General features: G+C 38.2%; 1 protein-coding gene across 3 annotated transcripts in view; it reads left to right on the top strand.

The window, feature by feature from the left end:
* Nucleotides 1-9,084: 9,084 nt before the first annotated feature.
* Nucleotides 9,085-26,824, top strand: part of PTPRQ (protein tyrosine phosphatase receptor type Q) — a 253,107-nt gene continuing 235,367 nt past the window's right edge. For 2 of the 3 annotated variants that reach the window (XM_053658807.1, XM_053658805.1), the window contains exons 1-10: nt 10,042-10,119; nt 10,496-10,543; nt 11,419-11,553; nt 11,937-12,072; nt 12,539-12,796; nt 14,140-14,354; nt 17,568-17,757; nt 17,864-18,166; nt 21,433-21,708; nt 25,915-26,184. In XM_053658807.1, the coding sequence (XP_053514782.1) occupies nt 10,087-10,119; nt 10,496-10,543; nt 11,419-11,553; nt 11,937-12,072; nt 12,539-12,796; nt 14,140-14,354; nt 17,568-17,757; nt 17,864-18,166; nt 21,433-21,708; nt 25,915-26,184 (1,864 nt within the window). In that variant the 5' untranslated portion in view covers nt 10,042-10,086. Of the gene's footprint in view, nt 9,317-10,041; nt 10,120-10,495; nt 10,544-11,418; nt 11,554-11,936; nt 12,073-12,538; nt 12,797-14,139; nt 14,355-17,567; nt 17,758-17,863; nt 18,167-21,432; nt 21,709-25,914; nt 26,185-26,824 lie in introns of those variants that run through there. The other variant, XM_053658806.1, reaches the window with a different exon arrangement.

Raw genomic sequence — 26,824 nt, 5'->3', positions numbered from 1 at the left:
CTGGTGTCTACGGCCCCCACTGACTAGTACAGTGAAGTCGTCATCATTCAGATACATGCATTCCAGTCCATTCTCCTTGGCTGCCAGGTTACATTGCTGTTTTGCAAACCTTTATTGTTATGTTAACAATAGATGGACTTTTTCCAGACAGACCTCTTACAAAAGATTTAAATGTTAAAAAGAAAAAGAAAAAGGTTACAAGTTCTAAAAGAAAATTGGAGTAACTCACTATAACCTCAGAGTGGAGAGAGCCATTCTAATTATGACTGAATATCCATAAGCCCAAAAGAAAAGACTGATAAATTTAATAAGAACACTGAAAATGGACAAATTCTGCCAAGACCCAAAATGTCATGGAATCAAAAGAAACTTAAAACGAAAACCCAGTATTTGTAGTATATCACCGGTAAAGGCTAATCCTCCTATATACAGAGAGCTCCTAAAACACATGAACAACCTAACAGAAACAAGGCCAACAATTTGTACTGATAGTTTTACAAAAGAAAGAAAGAAAGAAATACTACTAGTGTACCCTTTAACAGAAAAGATAATAATTTTAATAAAGGCATTTCACATTTGATATACACTGACATGCAAATTCTTACCTACAAGACTGGTAACAATTCAAATGTTAATTATACTTCTACATTTTTAAGGCTCTGGGAAAACAAGCACTTTCACAGATCATTGGTCATGACACAAAACAGTAGAAATCCTGGAAATTTTCTAATGTTTATTAAAATTTAGAGGTGCTTTTTGGTTTCACTGAATTATCTGGGATAAATATCCTAGCCAAACAACTGTGCAAATATCAAATAGCATTTGTACAAGATCATTCATTGCAGTATTATTTGTGGTACAAAAGATTGGAACAAACAAGACGAGAATAAATTATGTAAATCCATATAATGTAATACTATGCAACTATAAAAAAAGAATGGAAAATTAACTTCTATATTGTAGTGGAATTATCTCTACAATATATTTTTAGTGAAACAGTCAAAGTATAGAGCAGCATAAGTAGAATGCAAGGTTTTTAAAAGAAATGGAGCAAAATAAGAAAATATAAACATAGGTACTTATGTTTGCACAGGTAGAATAAACAATATTTTGTAGTGAGATGGCACAATAAATGGTGGGGTGGATGAAGGTAGATGGGGAGTGGAATAGGGAAAAGAGTTCTTAGTGTACAACTTAATATATTTTTTGATGTATAAACTATGTACGTGTCACATATGCCACATATTTAAATTCGTATATACTAATATAAGTAAATAAACCATTCTAAGCACTGACAACTGTTATAAAGGAAAAGTAGAAGTTGCTGTGAGCAAGTGATAAACGAAAATCTAATTTGAGTTGGGTAGAAAATAAAGGGAGACCACTGAAGTGAGTGATGTGCAGGTCGAGACCTCAAGAAGGAGTGTAAGGATGAGCATAAGGTCTTGTGCAAGCATTTCCAAGCAAAATGAATGGCACAGACTAAGGTCCTGTGAGAGAAAGGCCAGGACAGGTCAGGGTATGGTTTTTGTACATTTTGAAAAATGAGGAGTGTGGGGCAGGATGATGCTGATGAGATGGGCTGGGAACCAAAAAATAAACAAAGATGTTGGTTAGATGCTACTGTCCCAAAAAAGCTGAGAAATGGTAGTAAAAAGACAGACAGAGGAAGTTCTAGTTTACAATATATATTTGGATGTAAAGTCAAGAGGACTTGCTAATCACTATGGTACAGAAAAGTGTGTTGAGAATGCCTCTAGTTTGATGGGTAACTGGGTGGATGGAGGAGCATTTTGGGAGTGATGAGGAAGATTCAAAATCCTATGCCGGGTATGTTGACCTGGCAAGTTAGATAACCAAGTGAAGTTATCAGTACATGGCTATTCCTATTGGTCTGGTTCCAAGACGAGAAATCTCTTGGAAATTAGGATTTGTTAACATATAAATAATGTTATTTATAGGTTATAATGTAACATAAATAATGAGAAAGAACGAAGTTAGCTAAGGCAAGAATATAGTGAAAGAAAAACAGGATCCCAGATCAAGTCGTGAAGGCCTCTAACATTTAGGGATCATAGAGTAAAAGAAAAGTCAGGGAAGGAGACTGAGAAAGGAGAGTTTGGAGTAAAGCCTGGAGCCTTAATGGGTGCATAGAAACTAAGGAAATAGAAGGTTATACAAAGGTCTTCTTAGGATAATAAGTGTGTAAACAAACATGAGAATTACTTACTGACAGTACAATAAAATCAACATCTATGAAATGATTTCTTTTTTTTTTTTTTTTTTTTTTTTGCCTTCTTCTTTTTTTTTTTTTTTTTTTTTTTTTTTTTTTGTGATTTCTTAACTTTAGAAAGAGTGACAGGATATAGATATATTAGATCTTATGTTAAAAGTAGTACCTGCATACTTATAATTTTTCTACTTGTATTAATTTCTTTGATGTAGCAGCAGCTGCTCTAAATTATATCAGATAAAACAAAATTAATTATTTAATTAATGGGCCACGAGATTCTAAAAGTCCTTTATGTGATTAATGCTCAGGAGAACCAAGTCTGGAACTAGACTATTTAGGCTCAAATCCCGGTGATGTCACCTACAAATCTGGGGGAGCAGCTGCAGCATGAACGTCACTCCAAAAGGTGTGTTTCCAAGAATTTGAGAATTTGACATAAGCAAACATTGAGATTGGCAAGAGAATGAAATGTGCATTAATCTCTACTTCCTTTGGTGGTCAACTTTGTTCTCTTCTACTGCATTCCAGGATGTTCCACGTGAAACATTTGCCACTGCAATTTGCATATGGCCATGGCCCTTCTAAAACAAACAAACAAACAAACAAACAAACAAACATCTACCTCCGAGCTCTAGTTAGACAATCCTGTGCAGTGATTGGCCAGGCTTGCTTATCAGCTAATCAGTCTGGTTGACTGAGGACCCGTATTAGTTTTCTATTGCTGTGAAACTACTTACCATAAATTTAGTAGCTTGAAACAAAACACTTATGATCTGAGAGTTTCTGTAAGTCAGGAGTCTGGACAGGGGTTAGTTGGACTCTCCGCTCAGGATCTCACTAGGCTGAAATTATTTTTTTGGTGGGGACTATGATTTCACTTGAGGATTGGGGTCCTCTTCTTCCAGGCTCATTCAGGTTGTTAGCAAAATTAAATTCCTTTTAATTGCAAGGCTGAGTTCTCTACTTTCTTACTGGTTGCAGGATGGGGCACATCCTCAGCCCCCAGAGTCCATACTCATGTTCTAACAACTTGATCCTCTCCCACTAGGACAGCTTACTACTTCAGAGCCATCAGGAGAATCCATCCCTTGTTCAGCTACTTGAAGTCTTACATGATGTAACATAATCATGGAAGAGACTGTGCCACCATTTTCACAGGTCCACCAACCATCAAGGGAAGCAGATGATACAGGGTGTGAGAACCAGGTGGTGGGAGTTTTAGGTGCCATCCTAGAATTCTGCCTTCACAAGGGTTAAAGTGTTAGGCTTGACCAGGCAGGATCGTTGGCCATCCCTACGAGGTATTAGAACTCCATTGTCTTCTGCTCGCCTGTAAAGAAAGATAAAACCGCACCACTAATTTACCCAGTTAAAATATTTAAGGAAGGATGTTTTTAGGTTGGCTTTTAATTTTTTCTCTGGTTTTTCAGGGGTAAGGATATAATGGGTCTTCTCTGGATATAAAGCCCTTGCAATCAAGGTTCAGCTCTGTCTCTCCATCACTGTCCCTCATCTAAGACACTTTTCTTCATCAAAGTTTCTCAGTAAAAGTTGCTGAAACGAATTCATTAAATATGTTAAATGTGCTGTAAACCTCATTTAGAAATAAGTCCCATCCATCCTGGCACACGGGTTAACAAATCAACAGGAAAGCCATCAACTGGATGGACCAGAACTTAGAATTATTTCACAACCACCACCCCTGCACCCCAGAGATGAAGATGGTTTTTGTTTGGTCCTAATTCTCCACGTGACATTTACATTTTAGTCTATGTCAATAGATATAGATAGGTCCAAGTTCGAATCATAGATTGTGAAGTGTAGTCAATAACACTTTATTAAACATACCATTTTCATTCAAACTACATTAATTTGGATAATTAAATCTTTCTTAAAAGAACTATTGCAATAACTACTTTTCATATTGTATAGATGACTATATTAACAAGATCATACCACAAACATTTAGGAAATTTCACCTTGTAGGAAAGGCCAATCTCAGCTACAGAACAGAAAGCAGTCTTTTGGGCATCACATTTAAGAAACCAAATAGAGATGAAAAATTGCTGCTAATCCATCTTTTATTTTCTTTCTCTTATAACTTATGCCAGCCAAATGGAGCTTTGGAATTCTATAGCAACAGTGACTTTCTATTAAGCATTGTTAGAAACATGACTTATTTTGAATACATCTCAGCTTATGAAAACATTACCATTGTGGGAACATTTTTGAGTAAAATTTCTTCTTCGAAAGATACTATTTAAAAAGACCCCCAAAAAGAAGAAACATGAGGCAATGAAGACAAAAAATAGCACCATTAATTTATCCAGATTAGAAGATTTAAGGAAGAATACTTTTATTTTGGTCTTTAATTTGGAAATACTGCTCCATTTAAACCTTAAAAATGATCCACTTTTCCACACTCTGGAATGTGATAGATCTTGATACTTTAAAGGGTGAAGCATTAAGGGAGAAAGATTCTCATGTAAATTACAAAGGACTTTGAATGAAAGACTCTTGGAGTTCAAAGTACCACCAGAAGGGTCTTTAAAATAATTTTATAAAACATGCATATGTTTTTCCAGGGTGACATGACTCATGTTAAAATTTATATTTGCTGTTCCCCAAAACATTTAAAAATCTTTACAATGTGGTAAGTTCCAAGGGTCACCTAGAAAAGGGAAAAGACGAAGTTTTTAAATATTCCTTGAGCAAATATTATTTAAAAATATTTGAGCCCTGACTGGGTTGCTCGGTTGGTCTGAGGGGTGGTTGTCCCGTACACCAAAAAGTCACAGGTTCGTTTCCCAGTCAGGGCACATACCTATGTTGCTGGCGCAATCCCTGGTCAGGGCATGTAAGGGAGGCAAACAATTGATGTTTCTCTCTCTCTCTTTCTCTTGCCCTTCCTCTCTCTCTCTAATCAATGAACATATCCTTGAGTGAGGCTTAAAAAAATTGAGAGCCTACTATGTAGGATATCACAGCTGGCTCCCTGGGTAATATGAAGATCAATAGGACAGAAGTCTTGCTTTCAGGGAGATGACAGTCTTGTAGGGATACTAAGATATTCACCTATAATTCTATTAAAGGTAGAATTCAATGAGCCATCCACTAGAAGCCTTACATGCCACAGAAGTACAGAGGAGGAAGATTGGACTCTTATTAGGGGGTCCAAGGAAAAATTTCATGAAGAAGGTGAAATGGGAGAAAACTATTAAGGGGGAAAGCAGAGTGAACTGAAATTTTATGAAGTGAACTGAAAGTGTGCCAGAAGACTTCAAAAGTAAGGAATTGGGGAGGCTGAAGAGCCATTGAAGACATTTTGATTGGGAAATTAACATGATCTGAACAGATTTTTAGGGAAGATCACTCTAAAGACCGTTGAAAATGGATTAAAGCAGGAAAAAACTAGAGCTAGGGAGACCTATTTTACATCAATTTAATAAAAGGGATGTCGGATATCTAGATATTATACTGTGATTTATAATAAATATCTATTTGGTCTTCCTTCTTATGGGCATGTAAGTGCTCCTAAGACCCTTGGAATGGCCTAAGGGAGGAGAGCAATAAAGATGTCGTCTGTGAACCAGGTGACTTTTATACCACACCTAAGGCTGAGGCTGGTTCTTGAGAGAGCCCACGCGGAGATTAGAGGGCTGGAATTTTCAGTCCCACCCTGACCTCCAAGGAGGGGAGAGTGACTGGAGGTCAAGTTAATCACCAGTGGTCAATGATTTAATCCATCATGCCAACATAATAAAGACAGCATAAAAAAATCAAATGGACAAGGTTTGGAGACCTTCTGAGTTAATCAGCAAAAGAAGGTGCTGAGAGAATGACTGACCTAGAGAGGGTATGGGAGCTCTGCACAATTATTTCCCCACACACTTTGTCCTGTGCATCTCTTGGATTTGGCTGTTCCTGAGCTATGTCCTTTTATATTAAACCAGTAACCACATGAGTAAATGACTTTCCTGAATTCTGTGAGTCACTCCAGTAAATTAATCAACCTAAGGATGGGGTTGTGGGAGCATCCAATCTGTAGCTGTTTGCTCAGAAGAATAGGTAGCAATGTGAATTTGTGATTGGCATCTAAAGAGGAGGGTGGGGGACTCTTATAGGATGGAACCCTTAACCTGTGGGATCCGAGGCCCTCTCTGGGTAGATAATAGCATAATTGAATTGAATTGTAGGACACCCAGCTGGTGTCTGAGCCTTGCTTAGCACTGTGCTTGACACGCAGAAAGCACTAGATATTTTGAAATGACTAGAAGGTGAAGGTAAGGAAGGGGTGGGTATTGTGTTTACTTGTGCATTTGTCACATTTTTATAAGGATTTGGTTATGCAAATGTGTCTTCTCAACTTCTGGAGAAGATATGGCTTTTCTTTCATGACAGATATGGAAATAAGACCACAATCAACATATTTCCTAACAGAAAATTCATGTTATAAGATAGTAATGATCCCTGTTATTGTCTAAATGGTTGTCTGAAAAATAAATTATTTTTTCTTAAGAATTAATACTCTTTACTAGTACTAAATCTACCCTTTTCATTTCTTAAAAGAAATGACTCATAATTTTCTTGAAATTTTAAAAATTACTTTCTCTATACATAAGTTCCTAGGACAAATAAAAGGTTAGGGTGGGAACGAATATCCCATAATAAGTAAGATATCCCATACTATTTATAGAATATCTCTTCAGGAAGAGGAGGAAACCCTATTGATTAGCTTACTATTGTGTTTATTGATCTAGTACAGAAGGTGGGAGTGTTACGATGGCTGCTTATTTAAAATGCCGTTGCTGCAAAGCACGCATGCGAAGAAAAAAGCCATGTCAAAATACATATATACTTTATTAAATTCACTCGATGGGCTATTTATTTATTTATTTATTGTGACAAATTTCCTGATTTCTCTTTTCTCCCTAGTTTTATTGAGCTATGACAGACATAAAATATTGTAGAAGTTTAAGGTATATGTGATGATTTGATATGTGTATAGATTGCAAAGCGATTACCACGAAAATCTTACTTAACATCCATGATGGATTTTTAATTTAATCGTATTTCTCAAAGCCTAAAAGTTAATTCATTGGCAATAAAATCATTTTGTGATATATCGCTTTGACCCTTGTTCCTTTTAAAGACAAAAGATGGCCCTGGCCCCTGCAGCTCAGATGGTGGGAGGGAGTGTCATCCAGGAAACCCAAGGGTCACAGTTTCGATTCTCTCTCCCTCCCTTCCCCACTCTCTAAAAATCAATAAAATTAAAAAATATATATAAACACAGAAGATAGGTACAACTCCCTATGTTAAAAAAACATAAAAATAGTTCACATCTATACCTGTGCTTGAATTAAGACATAGTCTGTGCCATCATTGACTTCCTAATGTGGCTGAGGACATAAATACATAAAAAGTAAAAGTTTGTTCTACAATATAAACAACATTTCATAGAAAAACAGTAGTGCAAATGCTTATGGCCTGTTACTTCACTGACAGTATAAGTTAGGGTGCCAAAGAAGAAAGAGTTGATGTTGGAAAGTGAATTGGGTCACAGGTACCTTGTAAGCAACGGAGTCAGAACAGGCTTTTAAGTAAGCACCCCGGGCACGATCCGGTGATTTTAGAAAGATCACACTGGCTAACAATGTGTGGGGGAGACTGGGGCCATCACACGAAAGGACATAGTCCAAGTCTGAATTCGTACGCAATGAAATTTAGTACCAGTGACATTACCAGTCGTCACTCTATTAAGTATTTATATTCTACTAAACACTCTACGACTTCGCTCTTGACCACAATCAACTTTTCAGAGAGATGCTCAGCTAGTCAAGGGAACATTAGGATCTGAACTGAGCTTCAACTCTTAAACGTGGCACATACTTCTCAGAGAGAGATAATTCAGGTTTTCAGTTAAACCCATGGCTATGGGAATAGAGATATTTTAGAAGTAGAATTAAAGGGATTTGGGGGGACATGTTGGTTTTGGGTAGTGAGGGAAAGGGTCTGAGGATGCAGAATTGGGGGGGGGTTGTTTGTTTGGTTGGTTCGTTGACCCTCTGCTCTGAAGGACTAGGAGAGGGAAGTCGAGAATTTAGTTTTGGAAAGATGGCTTTGAGTTGCCTGCGGGGGCGCGTGGGGCGTCCAGGGAGAAGGCCAATGCAGATCTGTAAATACGGCTCTGAAGGCCTAAAAGGAATGAGATCCCAGATGGAGTGTGATCAGGAGTCTTGACTATTATAGACTGAAATCACGAAAGTGAATGAAATAACCTGGGCTCTAGGCAGGTACCACGCGTCAAGTCAATCTTTAAATTGGAAATGTCGAAGGATGATGTGGACTAAGAAAATGGATGGAAGACCCAGGTGACGGTGATGTCAGGAAAGCTGAGTAGATCCCAGGAAGGAGAAACTGTTCGATCAAAACCGTCAAATGCTGCAGAAAACGGATCAACCACATAACTTTTTAACAAGGAAAGGACGTGGCTTCACCGACCGCCACATAGGTGAATTTAAAACTGCCCAACCAGGGCTATTCACGGCCACACGGTCGACCTCCGCTTCTTTTTCAGGAGCCAGTGCTTCCCACAGGCGTTCTCCTTCACCGCCCCACCCTCCCCTCCCCTCTTCCACCTGGAGTATAATTCTCCTCCACAGATCAGTGTTTGGGGACTGGCCTCCCACTCCGCTCCTTTCCCGCCGCTTACTGTCGCCATGGAGACCTTCACTTAATTAACCCAAACCTGGGAGAGAGCACTGCGCGGGGGAGAAAACCCGGCGGGAAGAGCCCTGCAGAGGAGGGTTCCAGGGAGCGGCGGGGAAGGGGAAGCGCGCAAACCGGCCGCGAGGAGGCCTGCGACGCGGGCTCCTGCGCAGCTTCAGCCGCCGCGCCCGGCGCCTGGTCCGCGCCTCCGGGACTCCGCACCGCGCGCGGCGCTCCGCGCTCCGGGCCCGCTGGGAGCGAGCGGCACGGCCGGGGTCACGGTCCCGGCGGTGTCCGCGCGGGCTGCTGGGGCGCCCGGCACCCGCAGGCTGCCCCGCCGTGCCACCCACCTCCCTGCGCTTTGATTTCCAGGTCTACTATGCTCTTTCCTCCTAGTCCCACTAATCTAACCATTCTTAACCTCCCAGTTCTTTCCTTTACACTGTTCCTTTCTGCAGAAGTTACAAGTTGGCTCCCTCGGGAGTCTCTAAAGCAGCGCGTCTCTGGGCAGCGCTCCCCGCCTTTCCTCCGCTCGGGGCGCAAATCCTGTGACTCACAACCGAGCGGAGCGAGGACGTGGGGACTTGAAGAGCGTGCGAGGTTTCCACTTCGATATTCTTACTGCAGCACACAAGACTTGGGAATTCTACATTAAACTTGGAGCTGGGGGTGGAGTGGAGGGACTTATATTACAACCCCGAGGATAGAGCGCTTTTGCTGAGAAAAACAAACAAGGTCAAAGCTTTGCAGTTTTGTGGAGGAGTCGGTGGATTGAATGATTAGGTATTTCTTTTTAACTGGGTGAATTTTATCTGGGGTAAACAGTTGCTTAATAATAACTAAAGAGGGTTTCGTAGGGAAAACCTGCGTTAGCTTTGAACTTGATCTTGGGTACCTACTATTAAAATAACATTTTTCAGTTTTAGGGAAAAAAACCCCACATATTTCAAAGACAGTTTTTTTCCTTTATATCTTAAATTGAATATGAAAGGTCTCCAGAAACTCTAGGTTCCCCGGAAAAGTTACACCAGCGTTTTAGATGAATACATTTTAAAAATAAATTGAAACAGATTTTGAATGCTTTCCCCATTGAAGTTGCAATTTCATTAATAGTATATTGAAATACTTTTCATGAGGATGAAATGTGTGGAATGACTTCCAAAGAAGTGCAATGGGTAGGTGTTCTAGGTTTCCATCAATTACGTACGATGAAATATTTTCACACAATGCAATGTCATTTCATGTAATTGCCCGATAATTCATTTTATTTCTAACACCTCCTTTATATTTAATTGTGGCAGCTTCTAGAAGCAAATTATTTTGGTATTTGTGGGGAAAACACCGATGTTTCCAAGTTTATTAGGTGGAGAGTATCATGTGGCACCTACTTATTAATGCCTTAAATTTAGTTGAGTGAGCAGTCTAAATTGCAAAGCCATGACGTTAAAGTGATACATGCAAACTCACATCAGATAAAGAACGTCCAATAGTTTGGTACTGAATCTAAATATATGCGTGTTTAGTTGAAACTAAGTATACTTTATCTTCCAGATGGAGAAATCACTTGTTCTACTTCTCTGGATACAATATGTTGTTAAGGTAAGACATTTTTGAACGTGTCTCTTTTGGAAAAATTAGCTAATGAACAGGATGCTATTGCATTGAATCTATGCATTTTGGAAAATAAGGGGTACGTTGAAGAGAAATTACACTAAGTATTAGGCTTATTACATAAGGAGAATTTCTTTGGTAGGTGCTGCATAAACGGGTGCATGTAGATGGCATCTGTCTTCACTGCTTGCAGACTGTACTGGGGACAGCCAGGGGGCAGAGAGAGGAGGATTTGGTGGCTGCTCTTAAGGTTGTTTTTGGTAGGAATTTTGATAAATATATCATTCTTTTGAGAGTTGAAGTCTTTTCTTGTTACCTAGGGAACATAAAAAGTCTGCTCCTGTGGTCTATTTTTGCTTCGATTTGTAACATTTTCTTTATAGACAAATGAACTGAGGCTGTAACATTGCTGAGTCAAGCATGTTGCACTCAAACTTATTTTCATTGTAAATGTCTTATCAAGGATGCCTGTGAAGTAATGTAATTTTGTAGCTATTACCATCAAGGTACACGGTTGACATGACAGGAGGGTGTGTCGTGTTTTTCCTGTAACTTTGACTTTTTTCCACCTCCCCTGACCCTGGCTGGGAACATGGTGTTTTCTAGTTTGAGAAATATGGGTGTTAAATTTTCTTGCTCTTATTTTACTTGCCTTTCTTAATTTAATCTCGAAGTTATGTTTACAGATAAAGTAGTATCCAATGAATGTTATTTAGCTTATGTGTAGAAATCAATACAGCCAAAATACTTTTCAGTTATCATTTGGCATATTTTAGGTTTCATTTTTGTAAATCTGCTTAGGAAATAATAACCAAGAATGCATCTTACTAGTTTTTTATCATTGCTTTTCTTTCCCATTTTAGATCTCAAAAAGTTTTCATTATATACCAATAAATAAATGGACAACAATTTTTGTTGAATGGGAAGAATTTCCTAAGGGAGGAAGTCCTGAATTTTATTTTTTAAAATATGAACTTGTTAATAATTTGGCTCAAAAAGTAAGACATCATTTTTTACTCTTATGATAAAAAATAAGCATAGTGTAAATTTGCTGTCACTAAAAGTCACATCAGAAGCAGGAACTTAATAGTTATTGTGATTTCTTACTTTTATTTTATTAATACACAAAATGTTAGCATTTTATGAAGTATCTTCAATAAAAGTTGATCAAAACCACATTTATCTTTTTCATAAGAATGATTACATTTTTTAAGAATTTGCATGATATTTATTTAAAAAGTAATATTTATGTAAAAATAAATATTCTATATTGGAAAAACTGTTCTTTTTTATGAAGGAGATATACAAAAGTCCAACTTTTAATGCATCTAACACAGAGTTAGTAAATGTTTCTTAAGCAGATGTACCTCATCATTGACAGGATGTCAAAAGCATTCCCGCAGACCCACTAACACCTCCAAAGACAGTGATAACACTAGAAGAAAATGAAGACTATCATATCATTATACAGTCCATAAAATATGGACACATCTTGAGTGAAAAGTCATTTCAGATCCGTAAGTAATATGTATATGTTCACTGTATTACCTAAGTATAAAGGGAAAGTACAAGATAATTTGAATTCTACAGTGATTATTAGGTGAGTAATGGTAGTTGAAAAATCACATTATGATAGTATTATTGTATTTTTAAAATACAATATAAAATTTAGTATTTAAAGAAAATCATAAACCAAGGTAAGAATAAAATGTTCAGTTTTGACGTTGGTGTGTGACAATATAAATAGGTAAGTATAGTGGAAATGTTACACATAATTCAGATTATTCTAAACAATATTATAATGTGGATCTGTAATCTAATTCATTCATTCTAAATACATACAAGAAACTCCCATATAATCTTGCAAATATTTTATGTTAGATAATATTTCGCCACCATGGCCAATCTTTTGTTATTTAATATTTTTTGTGTTTCATTTAGTTTTATTTGAAAACATACTAATTATTCTGTCTGATTCTTCAGGTGGAATCTCAGCTAAAAATATTAGAACAATAGCAACAAGTACAAGTGTTTCTTTGAACTGGAGTGTACTATCTTCCAAGGACATTTCAGTGTCAATATCTCTTAATAATTCTTCACAAATTATGCAGAATAACATCATGGTTTATGAATGGAATGAATTGAAGCCTGCCACGTTATATGATTTTACTTTGGAATTTAAACAGTTGCATTTGGATTTTATAAATATACTTCAGAGAGTAAATGTTCAAGTTGAAACAGGTATATGGATATTTGGTTCATTATTAATGAATATATTTATTATATATTTTGTAGAAAACATGGCAGTTATATTGCCCTCTTAAAAAGAGATTCAGGCAAGTGTTCGCCACTATCAACTACTTGTAAATGAATTAGCATAGTCCTCCTTTTTTAACTATCTTTCTGGTATTTGGCTGATTTAGTGAACAAGCTGGATTTTGCAGTGTGAAGGTAAGAACCAAGTTTATTTTCCTGTTATCACTTCTTTTAAATTGAACCAAAGGGCTCTGTCTGTCTCTCTAAACTTTAGCAATGGTTCATATAGATTCCATAGCTTTCGAAATGACTTTAAAACATCCATGAACAGTCACACTTTCAGGTATTAAAACCTCCATTAAAAGCTAATTTAAACTTCTCCATTACCCATTCACCCTGATCGGATGTGACCAAAATTAAGAATACTGCAAGAGGGAAGGAAATGTGTTTAATATTTTTGTGGCTTCCAGTTTCCTCTTCCTTCCCCCACATGGTGGAAAAGATAGAGAAGAGGAGACTCATAGGTAGCTAATGAGAGCAGTTCACTCACTGAGATGGGCTGAGTCCCATTTTAGTACTTTCCCTGGGGATAATCAGTGAACTGCAATGTATGTTCACAAGTGAAGTGGGAAAACACTTAAATAGTAAGAAAAAGATCATAAGATAATTAAAGCATTCCCTCTCCCCATCCTCCTTCCTGTCCTGTAAAAAAGTAGTCAACAGTTTCCTCGAAAGATCATTCTCACATCGTCCTAAATTCGCAGGTTGAGGCACCGATGAAGCATCCACAAGAACTAAAGTACAATGTGTCCTTGGAACAGGCTGACATTTTCCCAATCTTTCCATGGTTTCCAATTTTAGAGAAAAATGCTAAGTAACCATTGCAGTGTTTTTCTGGAAGGTGAACCCATTTGAAATGGTAGAGAACATAATTCTTAGCAAGCATTATGTCTAGTTCTCTAAAATGAAAAGGAACCTAAAATATACTTGAACATTCTCTATCAGTATTTAGAGTAAGGTACAGGAAGGGCAACCTAAGGCAACTTAGAAAGAGGAAAATCTTCTGTGGTTTTGTTTTAAGTTATAATTGAACAATAATTCTGCATAATTAACTCTTATGGCTGCCAAACTTATTTTAATTGATAGTAATTCATGTACTACTTAAATAATAAGTGCTTCAGCACTTATTTGTTTGAGAGAAATATAGGGCAAGTGCACTATTAATGCTTTGAGGTTTTCACAATTAACTTCTGTAGATGTTAAGAGATTTAATTTTGAAATGTTATATTACTGAATTCATCTTTAATAAAGCATTTTTCTTTTGGTAGGTTCATGTGCACAAGGATGGGTAGCATTAAAAAATAACTGTTACAGAATTAGCAAAGAGAGTAAACCATGGAATATAGCTCAGCAACATTGTAAGTTATCCTTAAGCTCTGCATACCTTGTGGATATAAAAAGTGAAGAGGAAAAAAAATTTATATTTTCACATCTGAGGTCAAAGAATCAAGTAATATTATGGACTGGTCTTAATGAGTTGAAGGTCAGTAAATATAAAAATATACACATATTGTGATAAACAACATTGTTTGTCTATCTTCATTTATTCATTAATTTATTCTTTATTCACTTATTCTTCATTCCATAAATATTTATTGAGTACTTATTATAAGCCAGCCACTGTTTTTTTTTTATCTCCTTCTCCCCCACCTCTTTCTCTCTCTTAGCAGTTAGAGTTTCACAGCAAAATTAAGGGGAAGGAAAGAGATTGCCCATCTGCCCACTATCTCCATAGGTGCACAGCCTCCCCCCCACCACCTCCAGAGTGGGGCACTTGTTACAGCTGAAGACCCTGTACAGACCCATAATAATCACCCAAAGGTCATTACTTACACGTGTGGTTCCCTCTTGGCGTTCTACATCCCATAGGTTTGGACGAATACGTGATGACATTCATCCATCATTTTGGTAATCACACAGAATATTGTCACTTCCCTAAGGATCCCCTGTACTCTGCCTGTTCATCCCTTCCTCACATCCTTCCATGTGTTTTGTAAGCATCTATTCTTTCCCTAATTTTGCTTTAATGTTGGCCTTCCCTGGCCCCCTCTAAATTCATTTGAGTGACCTCATCCATTTCTTTACTTAATTTATCACCTAACCCAGTGATTTTCAAATATTTATCTAGCACACCTTGTTCTTATGAGCTCCAGACATCTAATTTTCCTCTGACTGTGCCTTTGGAAATTGTCCACAGGTGTGTCAACACTGCCTGGGTCTGCTTGTCATCTCCTCCCCACCACACCTGCTTCACTCCCTCTATCTCTCACCTCTGTGAACAATATAGTAATATGAACCCAAAACTTGGAAGTCTTGTCCATTTTATTTCTTCCACTCCACACATCCAGTTCTATGAAGTTCGATTTTACTCAAAAAGATACAGAAAGAGTTGAAGATTTTATTCAATACCAGTGAAAAACAGGGCGTGATGATTTTCTCCAACGTTCCAAATGCTGTGAGATATCTCGTGGAATTTCACTTTGGTCAGCATTTTGTAGCATCACCCAAGGCATCAAACAATGCTTTCTGTCTAGTTTGTGTTTCTCCCTGATGGTCCACTTAATTCTACATCCTGCTACTCAAAGATGAACCTCTTCTCCATGAGGTATCCTGGTCTGCAGGGACTGGAGACAAATTGTACCAGTTTGATATCATTTTTCTGTGGAGCTTTGCATAACCTTGGGAAAAATTGTTGCTAATATTTAATTGCATATTCATCACTCTCTTACTGAGCTTCCGTTATCCTTTAATAGACAGAAAGTGAGGTTCTACCAGTGATCCCTCACACCGCAGTTCCTTTCAGACATTCTGGAAGCTCCCTTCCCAGCTTTTCTGTTTCTTTCAAAGTATTCCAGTCAGTGTATATATTGTTGTTTCCTGCTGTTGCATGGTTGTTATAAATGGTTTAAGTTAGAATGTTCTTTTCCAATAGTTATGGTTGCTGGCTTCTGTTAATACGTTCAGGTCCTATGGTCGCAATAGCAAAAGAGGCTCTCAAACCATCCTTGTGGTCGCCATGAATTTTTCAGAAGTGTCAAAGATGTAGTTTCTGCTTTCAAGGTGCTTAGAAGTAACTTGGGAGGTAAATGAAACATCAAAGTATCTATAACAATTTTATTTATAATAATAGCTAAGCCCTATAGTGCCTTGTAAGTATTAAGCACCGTCCTATGTGGTGTCCTTGTGTGACATAAATGGAAATTGGGGCATGGGGAGATTAGCGTGCCCCTGTGGACACACATCAGAGTCTGCTCTTAACCACTGTTCTCTGACCTCTGCATTAAGCTGGTCTCTTGAGGTTGACATTAAAGTCACCTGCTGGGTCATAATCCCTATGGCAGTGTGAGAAAATAATCACCTCTGTCACCCATGCTGAATAATCAATCACCTTTGTCACTGGACTTCAAGGTTAGACTGTCGTATTTATCATTGCATTTCTAGCTTCATTTGGGGCTTGGCATTCAGCAGGAACTTAATCAATGGAAGAATAATAGTCTCTAGTTTCTACTTTGTGAGGTAGGTAACTCTCATTTAGTTCTCACAAGAAACTTATCATTATTTTCATTTTTAGCTGAGGAACGTGGAGCTCAGAAAGATTCTGATTCACATAGCTGATAATCGGCCACGCCAGGCCTTGAACTTGTTGTCTGTCTGACCAGGACTCATGCTCTAACCACTTGAACATACTCCCCCCAAGCCTCTGTCTGTAGTCAAAACTGTAGTACCACGTATGCAGTAAAAGCACACCGTTTGACGAATCAGAGTGTGCTGTTGTAAACAATCTCTTTAGAATGTCTAGAGGGAGCAATTCTCTTTAATCCTCACTAATGCAACTGGCTGGAGCTGAGCTCAATGCTAGGATGGCATGATAATCACAACATAGACGTAGTCTCTGTTTTCATAGAGCTCACCATCTCTATAAGAAGTATATGTATTTTACAGGGAGCTATTGTGTGCCTGGTATTGTGTGTACACACTCTCTAAACCTGTTGGCAACCATGCAAAAAGTCATGACTATCTCCATTGTATAGGTGAGAAAGTGTAGTTTTTAAGAGGTTGGCAGTTGTCCGAGAGTATACAGTAGCTGGAAAAAATATTGATTAAAGTCAGGTGTATCTTTGTCAACGCTTGTACTTTTCCTACTACCCCTTTCAAGGGGGTTAGCCACATGGCTATCTAGGGATACAGTGATAACTTGAGGTTGGGAATATTTGCTAGTGACATCCTTTAGCAGAAAGGTGTCAACAACCTCTCCTGATTCATCTGACTTATTTGATGACTTGGAATAAAATAACTAACATCTAATGAATAATGGGTCTGTGCCTGCTATTGTGTAAAGCCTTCACATGCACTGCCTCTTTAATTTGCACAACAGTTTCATGTGTAGATTGTGTCCCATGGTTGTGCATTCTGTTTAATATGCAGATACCCATTTTTCAGATGAGAAGACAGAGGCTTGGTGTGAGATTCTGTTATCTGCCACTGTGTATGGTTAGTGAGTGAACGAAGGTGAACTTGTCCTCAGCTTAAAATCTTTATAGTAAGGGGAATCTAAATAAATATATATTAAAGTGGTTCATTTAACAATCTTAGAAAGTTTTATAATAAAGGTATGACTAATGAAAATCTTCAAGTACACTTATTTGAAGGTAGGACTTTTCCTTTAAATTGACATAATCTGTATATCTTATTATAGAAAGAAGGTCACCTCACATGGACAGATGGATCATCTTATGGCCTTAAGAAAAATGAACTCTTTTCTTTTTCACTGCTACCCAAGAATGAAACAGATTGCTACATTTTACAGCAAAATGCAACTGGATCAAACTACTTTTTTGCAAGATTTTTCTGTTATGTTCCATTGCCATATGTTTGCAAATATGAATGTAATTATTTTTACCAGTATTATATTTATGCATCTCACTCTTATTATTTTAAAAATAGAATTATGATTTGTGATTAAAAATAATTCTTTTTAAATATCTCATTTAGCACCTTCTCTGCCGGAAAACCTTTTGATCCGTGTAAAGGATGTCGGAACTACTGAAGTTGTATTTAGTTGGAATAATTTGAATGGTTGGAATACTTTGAATAAGTGGCTGCAATTAGGATATAAAATTACCCTTAAATATTATTTAGATGATACAGAACAACATTTTGATAGCATACCTCCAAATACTACAGTAAAATCAATTACCCAACTGTCTCCTGGCCGTGTTTACAGATTTTCACTGTTCATGATAAATGAATGGGAGGCAAGAACTACGCTAAGTCCAGTGTTCCTTGTTGAAACACGTAAGTTACAAGTCATCTGAAGTTGTAATTTTTCAAGTATTTAATATGATCATTTCCTGAGGGTCTGGTATTTTCTCATAACACTGTACACCTGCAACTTTACCAATTTTAAATTACAATGAGTCTGTTTAAAATTTGGTTCTTTATATAAACCTATAAAGAACTATATCTTCTTTGTCTTATAGCATCAACTAGACTGGAGCCCAGTCCATAAGAGATAATCAATAAATTTCTGTGGAAATGGATTTTTGGCATGTGCTAATAGCAAACAGTAAACAGACTTGTGTCTGGACTTTGAGAGGATTACAATGGAGAGAATTAGTGAGGAATAATGTAAATGCAAACAAACTATGTAGCGAAATATAGCCTAAATTCTCACTTAGCAGTGCATTTAATAAATGCTTTCTAGAATTCAGAGGTTGGGTGACAGTAGAAAACTTGTGGAAAGGAGAGGCTTGGACTCAAAGTTGAAGGACAAAACACATAGCAAATATGTAGACATGCATTTGTGGAAAAAGAATAATGCAGACTGACTGGAGATTTCCTTGGGCGTAGGGGTAAAATCAGTTTGAGAGGTAGGTGGTAACATTTGAAAGTGCCAAAGTCTTTCGTCTCTCATGATTGAACTTGACCTTAGAAGCATGGACATTAGTTAAGACTATAGTTTTTTAAGACTTGTTCTACCTTCCTCAATGTACTCTTAACACATTATCTTAACTCAGTCCTCACTTAATTCTGGAAGTAGCTATGTAGAAATGAGGAAATTGAGCTTCTGAAAGGTTGAGCAAACTGACTACAGTTTTTTGACAAAGTGATTTGTTTAGTAAATCCAAACAGGAACCCAGAGGGTCTTATTTTAACTCTTGAGATGTTTTTTCTAAAGAAAGAATCAAGAAGAACGTGTATGTTCAGAGGGCAGGGAACAGATATGGGTTTGTGGCTGATATGTGAAAAATGCTGTTTTAAGAAAATTAATCTTTAGGGATTAACTAGGGAAATCATGAGCATGTGGATAAAGCAGTTTGTGATGGGGAAATGTTTCTGAAAGAGGATGAATGCCTGGGATCTGGGGGTGTCGGGAATGAAGAGTGGATACTATGAGCCCCTGCTCTCTAGTCTGACGAGACAGAAAAGGGGAAAGATGTATAACATATGATCCCCTAATATCATAAGTGCCATTTCAGTGGTGCTTGCATTAAAAATAATGATTAAATAATAATGTGTCAAGCACAGTGCCAAGTGCTTTCCATTCCTTATCTCATTTAATCTTTTTTCTTTTCTTTTTTTTATTGATTATGCCATTACATTTGTTCTATTTCCCCCCTCCATTCCCCTCCACCCTGCACACCCCTCCCCCACCATTCCCCCCTTTAGTTCATGAACACATGTCTCAAGTTCTTTAGATTCTGTATTTCCCCTACTATTCTTACCCTCCCCCATCTATTTTTTATCTGTCTATGCTACTTATTTTCTGTACCTTCTCCCCCCTTCTTCTCCTCCCACTATGTGATCTTCATTTCTATGGTTTACTCCTGATCTCGCTGTCCTTTTAATTTGCTTTTGTTTTAGGTGTGGTTTTTGATAACTGAGTTTGCTGTCCTTTCACTGTTCACCTTTTTTATCTTCTTTTTCTTAGATAAGTCCCTTTAACATTTCATATAATAAGGGCTTGGTGATGATGAACTTCTTGAATTTGATCTTATCTGAGAAGCACTTTATCTGCCCTTCCATTCTAAATTAAAGCTTTGCTGCATAGATCAATCTTGGATGTAGGTCTTTGGATTTCATGACTTGGAATACTTCTTTCCAGCCCCTTCTTGCCTGTAAGGTCTCTTTTGAGAAATCTGCTGACAGTCTGGTGGGAACTCCTTTGTAGGTGACTGTCCCCTTATCTCTTTCTGCTTCTAGAATTCTCTCCTTCATTTGAATCTTGGCTAATGTAATTATGATGTACCTTGGTGTGTTTCTTCTTGGGTCCAACTTCTTTGGGACTTTCTGAGCTTCCTGGATTTCCTGGAAGTCTGTTTCCTTTGCCAGATTGGGGAAGTTCTCCTTTATTATTTGTTCAAATAAGGTTTCCACTAGTGACTGTTCCTCTTCCCCTTCTGGTACCCCTATAATTCGGATATTGGAGTGTTTAAAGATGTCCTGGAGGTTCCTAAGCCTCTCCTCATTTTTTTGAATTCTTGTTTCTTAATTCTTTTCTGTTTGGTCATTTTTTTCTTCCTTTTGGTCTACTCCCTTAATTTGAGTCCCAGTTTCCTTTCCATTACTATTGGTTTCCTGTGCATTACCATTCATTTCAATTAGTTTCGCCTTCATATGTTCCTCTAATTTGTAACTAAAATCAACCAGTTCTGTGAGGATTCTGATCACCAATGTTTTGAACTGTGCATCTGAAAGTTTGGCTATTTCTTCATTGCTTAGATTTATCTGCTCTGGGACTCTGAGTTGTTCTTGAACCATGTTTTCATCTGTTTGTGCCTGTTACATATGAGGAGCGGAGCCTTAGTTGTTTACCAGGGCGGGGGGCGCCCAGGTCGCTGGTTTGTGACGCTGTATTTGGGGGCGTGGTCAGAGAGAGAAATGGCGGTCCTCTCCGCTCGCCCAGTCCGTCTCGCCGCTTGCCCCCGCCTGTTTATCTGAGCGGAAATGTGCGAGCCCGCCGTCCTGCGCCATGAGGCCTCAATGCTCACCTCTTCACTGGTTTATCTGCTGCAAATGCTCCACCGACCGCAGACAGCCAGCCGCGCCTCTTCCTCGTGTCCGCCCGTAGCTAGCCTGCACCTGTGCCCCGCGCCTTTGGCTGCCTGCGTACCACCCCGGTCTGGGATCTTTTTGGCCAACCCACTTCGCTGCTGGCTTTGCCCCCTTACCGGTTTAGCTGAGCATTTTGGTGTTTTCAGACTCCGTATTGTCGATTTTCTGTGTGGTTTGATTGTGTTTATTGTTGTCAAAACTTTGTTGTTTTTAGATTTGGTTGTGCAAGGACACAGGTGTTTCTACCTACACCTCCATCTTGGCGGAAGTCCTTAGCTCATTTAATCTTCATGATAATTTCACCAGGCAGCTATTACTATAATTTCCACTATTTATAGTCAAGAAAGGTGAGGCTGAAAGGTAGTAAATAACTCAGGGAATGGAACTAGAAAGTGTAAGAGCTGGGACTCACACCCAGTTTTCCAGTTTTTCTTGTTATAGAAGCGCTGAGCAGTGAGTGGCTGTTCTGGCCAGCCATATCACTAATATTGTGCTTTATCTTTCAGGCCCATTATCAGTCCAAAATTTTACAGTTGTGCATGTGACCCCGACAGAAATATTTTTACACTGGGATCCTCCAGACCCTGAATCTTTTCATCATTATCTGATAAATACTTTGGATGTTGAAAATAATAAGTCAGAAGAGGTGTTTGTTGAAAAACTCAACACATCAACAATAATCAGAGGCCTCAAATCTTTTCATCATTATTTGATATATATGTTCAGTGTAGCAGAAAGAGGAACTTTAAGCTGCTTTGGAAAACCTATTTCTGCCATTACAGGTAAGTGTGGACACGTTTTGCCTTTTAAAAAAATATATAAACTGCCAATGTTGGAATAATATTTTGATAAAATGTAATCATGCTGATCCTTTATAGTCATAGTTGAATATTTGCTTGATTGTTGAACCACAATTTTAAGCATGGATTCTAAATAAATAAATTTATTTAGATTTAAACATCTGCATTGTTCCTACCAGAGTTCCTAGAAGACATCTCTCTTATCATAGCCTTGGAGAGAAAATAAGCTTTCGTGAAATATGGAGATTAGTTCACCCAGTTATCTTTAATAACACTAAATCCAACAAATATAAAGACTGAGCATTTAATGTTTTACTTTGTTCATTTTCTCACACAGTGTGATTACTTGACCACTAGGGGGCAGTCTCATCCCAGTACTTCAGGCCAAAACATTTCTAATCTCCACTCACATGGTAGTTTTAGAATCCTTGTCTAGAACAAAATCATTAACTTATCTTTTATTTAAGCATTCTGTTGACCTCCTTAAGTGTAAGTCAGTCTTTTTGTAAAGATAAAACACAATTGTATGAAACAGTGCATAACTAAACACATATTCCCTTTGTGGGTAATATGTGCATTGCTTGTGTGTTTGTGTATTAAGCATGCATTCATGCAAAGTTCTTTGAAATTCCACTGTTAAAACTTAAACACACTAGAGCTGAGATGTAAAACCTGAATGTTCACAGTCATAGATTAATTAACCTTCTTATACTTACTGGAAATACTTAAGGTTCTTTGAAGATAATATCAATAAAGAGAGATATCATTTAATGTTTACTAAATTGCAAATGCTTCATTTATATGTATTCAGTGCTGCAAATCCTAACCAAAAGAATTTTTCCAATTGGATCAGAGATAGAAGATATTTTTTCTTCCCTGAGTGCAGACAGAGCATTCTTCAGTTGATAAATGCTAACTGATAGGCAGACTTGGAGTATTTCTCATAGACGCAATAATTTTGAAGTCATATTAAAATCTCCTGTGGTACGTTCCTGTTTGTTGAGTAGAGGCCAGGAGAAAGGTACATGTGAGTCTGCACGTTTAATCTTGGGTCATTTGCTGTGTATGTTACCTGTAAGCTGACACAGCAGTGCATGCCCGGGGTTTAGGAGCACAGTCCTTTTTTACCCACCCGAGGTCGAGGCAGTATTCTTTGTTTTATTCGTTGTTTACCAAACAAATTATTTTTTAGTATCTGGAACTACATAGGTACTAGAGATGCAAACATGAGTAAGACCCACTCTCTGCCTTCCACGAAAGGAGTGAGAAGAGTAAGTTAAGATGAGTAATAATGCTGTATTATAATTGCTATTATAGGAGCTATGCTCTGGATAACATGGAAGCATGGAGAGGGGTCAGTTAACCTGGACTCGGGGTACAGGGATGGCTACAGGAGTCTTCCTGTGGAGGAGTGATGCTCTGAGCTATTAAGGAACAGGATTGTGCCAGGTGGGAGTGGGGCGGCAGAAGAATGTTGCAAGTAGAGCAAACAGATGCACGTAGGCAGAGAGGCCCAGGAAGAAAGGCATCAATCTAGACAGACCTAGGGAAGCCAGAGAAGGCTTTTCGGAGGATGGGCACGTGACCATTAGGAACCTGAAAGGACATTGGCATGCCTGAGGTACAGAAAGAGGGGCATGTGGAGAGAGGGTCCAGAAAGTGTAATCTAGACTCATAACATGAAGGGCCTTGATGTGTATTGAAAAGTGTATTTTTATTCAGTAAAATTTAGCTTCTCTGGGGCCAGGGAGCCTCTGAGAGTGTGGGGAAATGAGCAGCCCCTCTCCCGTGAACAGAGGACTGAACTCGCAGGGCTGTCACAGACTTGCCAGACACCATCACCACCCGAGCTCCGGTTCTGTGCGGCGCTCGGTGGATTTAGCTCTGTGATTTCATGTGAGTCCTCCACTAAAGTAAATGTTTTTGATAGATGTTTAAGTTTTTCAACTATGTAAGAACAAAGATATAACATTGTTTTCTCCTGGAATCTTGTGAACAGTTTTTCTAATTGAATTATGCTGGCATTTTCTGATAATTTTACATAAATAATCAGATTCAACACTTGAAGCCAAGTCAGCAACAATTTTGTGAAATTAAAATATAGGCTGAGCCAACTACAGGTCTGGCCAAGAATGATACTTTCCTGAAAAATTAAAATGTGGTGTCTAATTGTGTTGATAAGGAAGTAAACTTCAGGATGGGTTAAAGATCTAATTATAATTTCTTCAAAGTAATTATGAAAATCACAATTAATTCTTTAATGATTATTTAAAGTAAAACTCTTGAACAGTTTAGAATTCCATAATCATCCTTATCATAATGAACTAATGATTCATCATTTGTCCTTGGGAACTACTAAAAGTTCAAGGAAAGCACATAACAGAGGACAAATAATCAGGATTAAAAGGAAGGCTTTATAAATTCCAGAGTGTTATATAGTAGTAAAGTCACAAGGCTTGAAATCCAGATAAATTGTATGAGGAGATAAACTAAAGTATTTTCTTTGGTTTGCAAGAGTATCAAGAAAACTGCCCTGGCCAGTGTGGCTTAGTCGATTGGAGTCTCGTCCTGTACACAGGACCGCCAGTCAGGGCACACGCCCGGGTTGTGGGCTTGATGCTCAGGTGAGGAACTTGCAGGAGGCAGCCAGCCAGTGTTTCTCACATCTCTCTCTCTTCCTCATTAAAAGAATGAGAAAGTGCCTTTGGGTGAGATTTGAAAAAAAAGAAAACAAAATATTATCCGATTATGTTCTATATTTATTGCAAACACTGTAATTTTCTCATTTCTAAATGTGTCATACCTTTCAGAAATTAGAAAGATAGCATAATTTAAAGTTGTAATTATCTTTATGATAAATACCAGTCCCAAAGCTTTAAAAACCATCTATATGTTAATGATGCCTCCATTTATATCTTGGGCACTGACCTTTCTCCTGAACTCCAGACTTAAATACCTAACTGCCTACTCAATATATCACATCTGACAATCTAAGAGACATTTTAAATTGAGCATGTCCAAAACTGAACCACAAGCGCTCCCACCAGAACCTGCTTCATTCACAGCCCTTTCCACGTGAATGCACAGCCATTTCTTTCATCCAGTTGTTTGGGCCGGAACCCGGCAGGTGTTGTTAACCCTTGCGTTTCTTTCACAGCCTACACCCAGTCTGTTAGGAAATCCCATCGGTTCTGTCTTTAAATTAATCCAGATCCCAATACTTGTCCCCACTTCCCTCAGGGCTCTTGTCATCCGGGCCACCACTCCCACCCAGAGGACTGACCTTGCTTCTGTGTTTCCAACACTGGGCTTCTCTGTAGCCTGTTGTTAACATAAACAGCCCAGGTGATTCTTTATCATGCAGGAAAGATTATGCCTCTGCACGTAACCCTGTAGTTGCTACCTGTTTTATTCAGAGGAAAGGCCCATGCAGCCTTGTGTGACCTGGTGCTCCGTTAACCCCTGGCCTCACCTTACCATTCTCTCTCCATTCACTCTGGCTTTCTCCCTGTGTTTGGAGATGCCAGGTAAACTCCCATTGCAGGGTTTTTACCTTAGCTGCTTTTTCTGCCTGGAGCTCTCTTCTCTAGAAATCTGTGTGTCTAACTCTTTCATCAGATGTTTTGCTCAAAATCTCATCTTTTCAAAGACATGTACCCTGAGTTCCCTGTGTAGACTGTGACTTCCTTCCTACAGGCACCCCACTCCTGACACCCCGAACTGTGGCTTACTTTTTCCTGTAGTGCTTTTCATATCTCAAGTACTATGTATTGTAAACAATGTAAACTCCACAAGGCAGCGACCTTTATATTTTTATTGATGCTCTCTGCATGCCTAGGAGAATGCCTAGTACATAGTCGGTGCCTATGCATATTGGATAAGAGACTGAATAATTTCAATAACAGGAACATTACCCTGATAAACCTCTTAAAAATCTAAAGAATTTGCAAAATACCATCTATTTTCTGTTGACATATAATGTTTCTGTTTAATCATATTGATAAATCTTACATACTAATAAGACATATTTTTCTCCAAAATTGACTTCTTTTTAAGATAAGGTAATGTTAAGATTTGTCTAACTTACATTAAATACTAATTTATATTGAACTGAGGTATTTTTTACTCAGTAGAATGAGTACTGCTGACAACAAACCAGGTATGTTTCTATTTATCTATTTCTCCAAGGCATAAATCCACCTGAGAAAGTTCATGCTAGCCCGGAAGATGTGGGAGAGGGCAGTATCATTCTTCAGTGGGAATTTCCACAAGATGTCCATGAAGCCTACATTCAAATCAGATCCATACCAGATGCAAGAGAAGTCGTGAATCTTTTTGTCAAGGATGCCAATAGGTCCAAGATTGATCATTTAATCCCTGGGATGACATATGAGATTGGAATGGCAACAGTGATGAATGGGAGTTTGAGTGAGCTGGTGACTATTCAACAAACTCTAAGTGAGAACCAAATACTTTTCATTCATTATTAGCAGGTATTTGCTGGTCTTGGGGTACTATAAAATATTCCCTGTAGACTCATTGGGGAGTTGGTTTCGCCTTTTTAAGTAGGTTGTTGGTGTGCTTTGCCCAATGGTCACCTCAGGACCTGGAGTGATTTCATCCCCTATGTCTGGACGATGCTCCCTGCTTGTGTAAAGGCAGCATCACTTATGATTAAGAACTTGGTCCTAAAGCCATGCTACCTAAGTTTGAATCTGGGTCCAACTCTTTGAGTAACCCCGGGAAATGTGCTCAACCTGTGTGTGCCTCAGTTTGTGTACTTGCAAAATGGGAGAGAATAATCATATACACCATGGGATTCCCTGAGGACAGCCGATTTAGGAAATGCAAGAACTCAGAACAGTACCTGACACGTAGCTGCAGGCATTTCTCATTGTTACTATGTTAACAGAGGCTTGCTGTAGCATGCTGGAGGGAAATATTGACAGTATGTGAAAGGTTCAGGACTAAACCAACAAAAAATTTTCCCATCCTTTCTCAAAAGATTAATTTACTCAAGGAGTAATCATTGAAAAAAATCTATTAAGGAAAGACAGTTAAGAAATAAATTTATAAATGAAATAATATTTATACATAT

Source organism: Artibeus jamaicensis, unplaced genomic scaffold, assembly GCF_021234435.1.
Source record: "Artibeus jamaicensis isolate MK-2021 breed Jamaican fruit bat unplaced genomic scaffold, CSHL_Jam_final scaffold_584, whole genome shotgun sequence".
Taxonomy (NCBI): Eukaryota; Metazoa; Chordata; class Mammalia; order Chiroptera; family Phyllostomidae; genus Artibeus; species Artibeus jamaicensis.
Note: the sequence above shows the minus strand (reverse complement) of the source record. Positions and strands in the feature narration are given on the sequence as shown.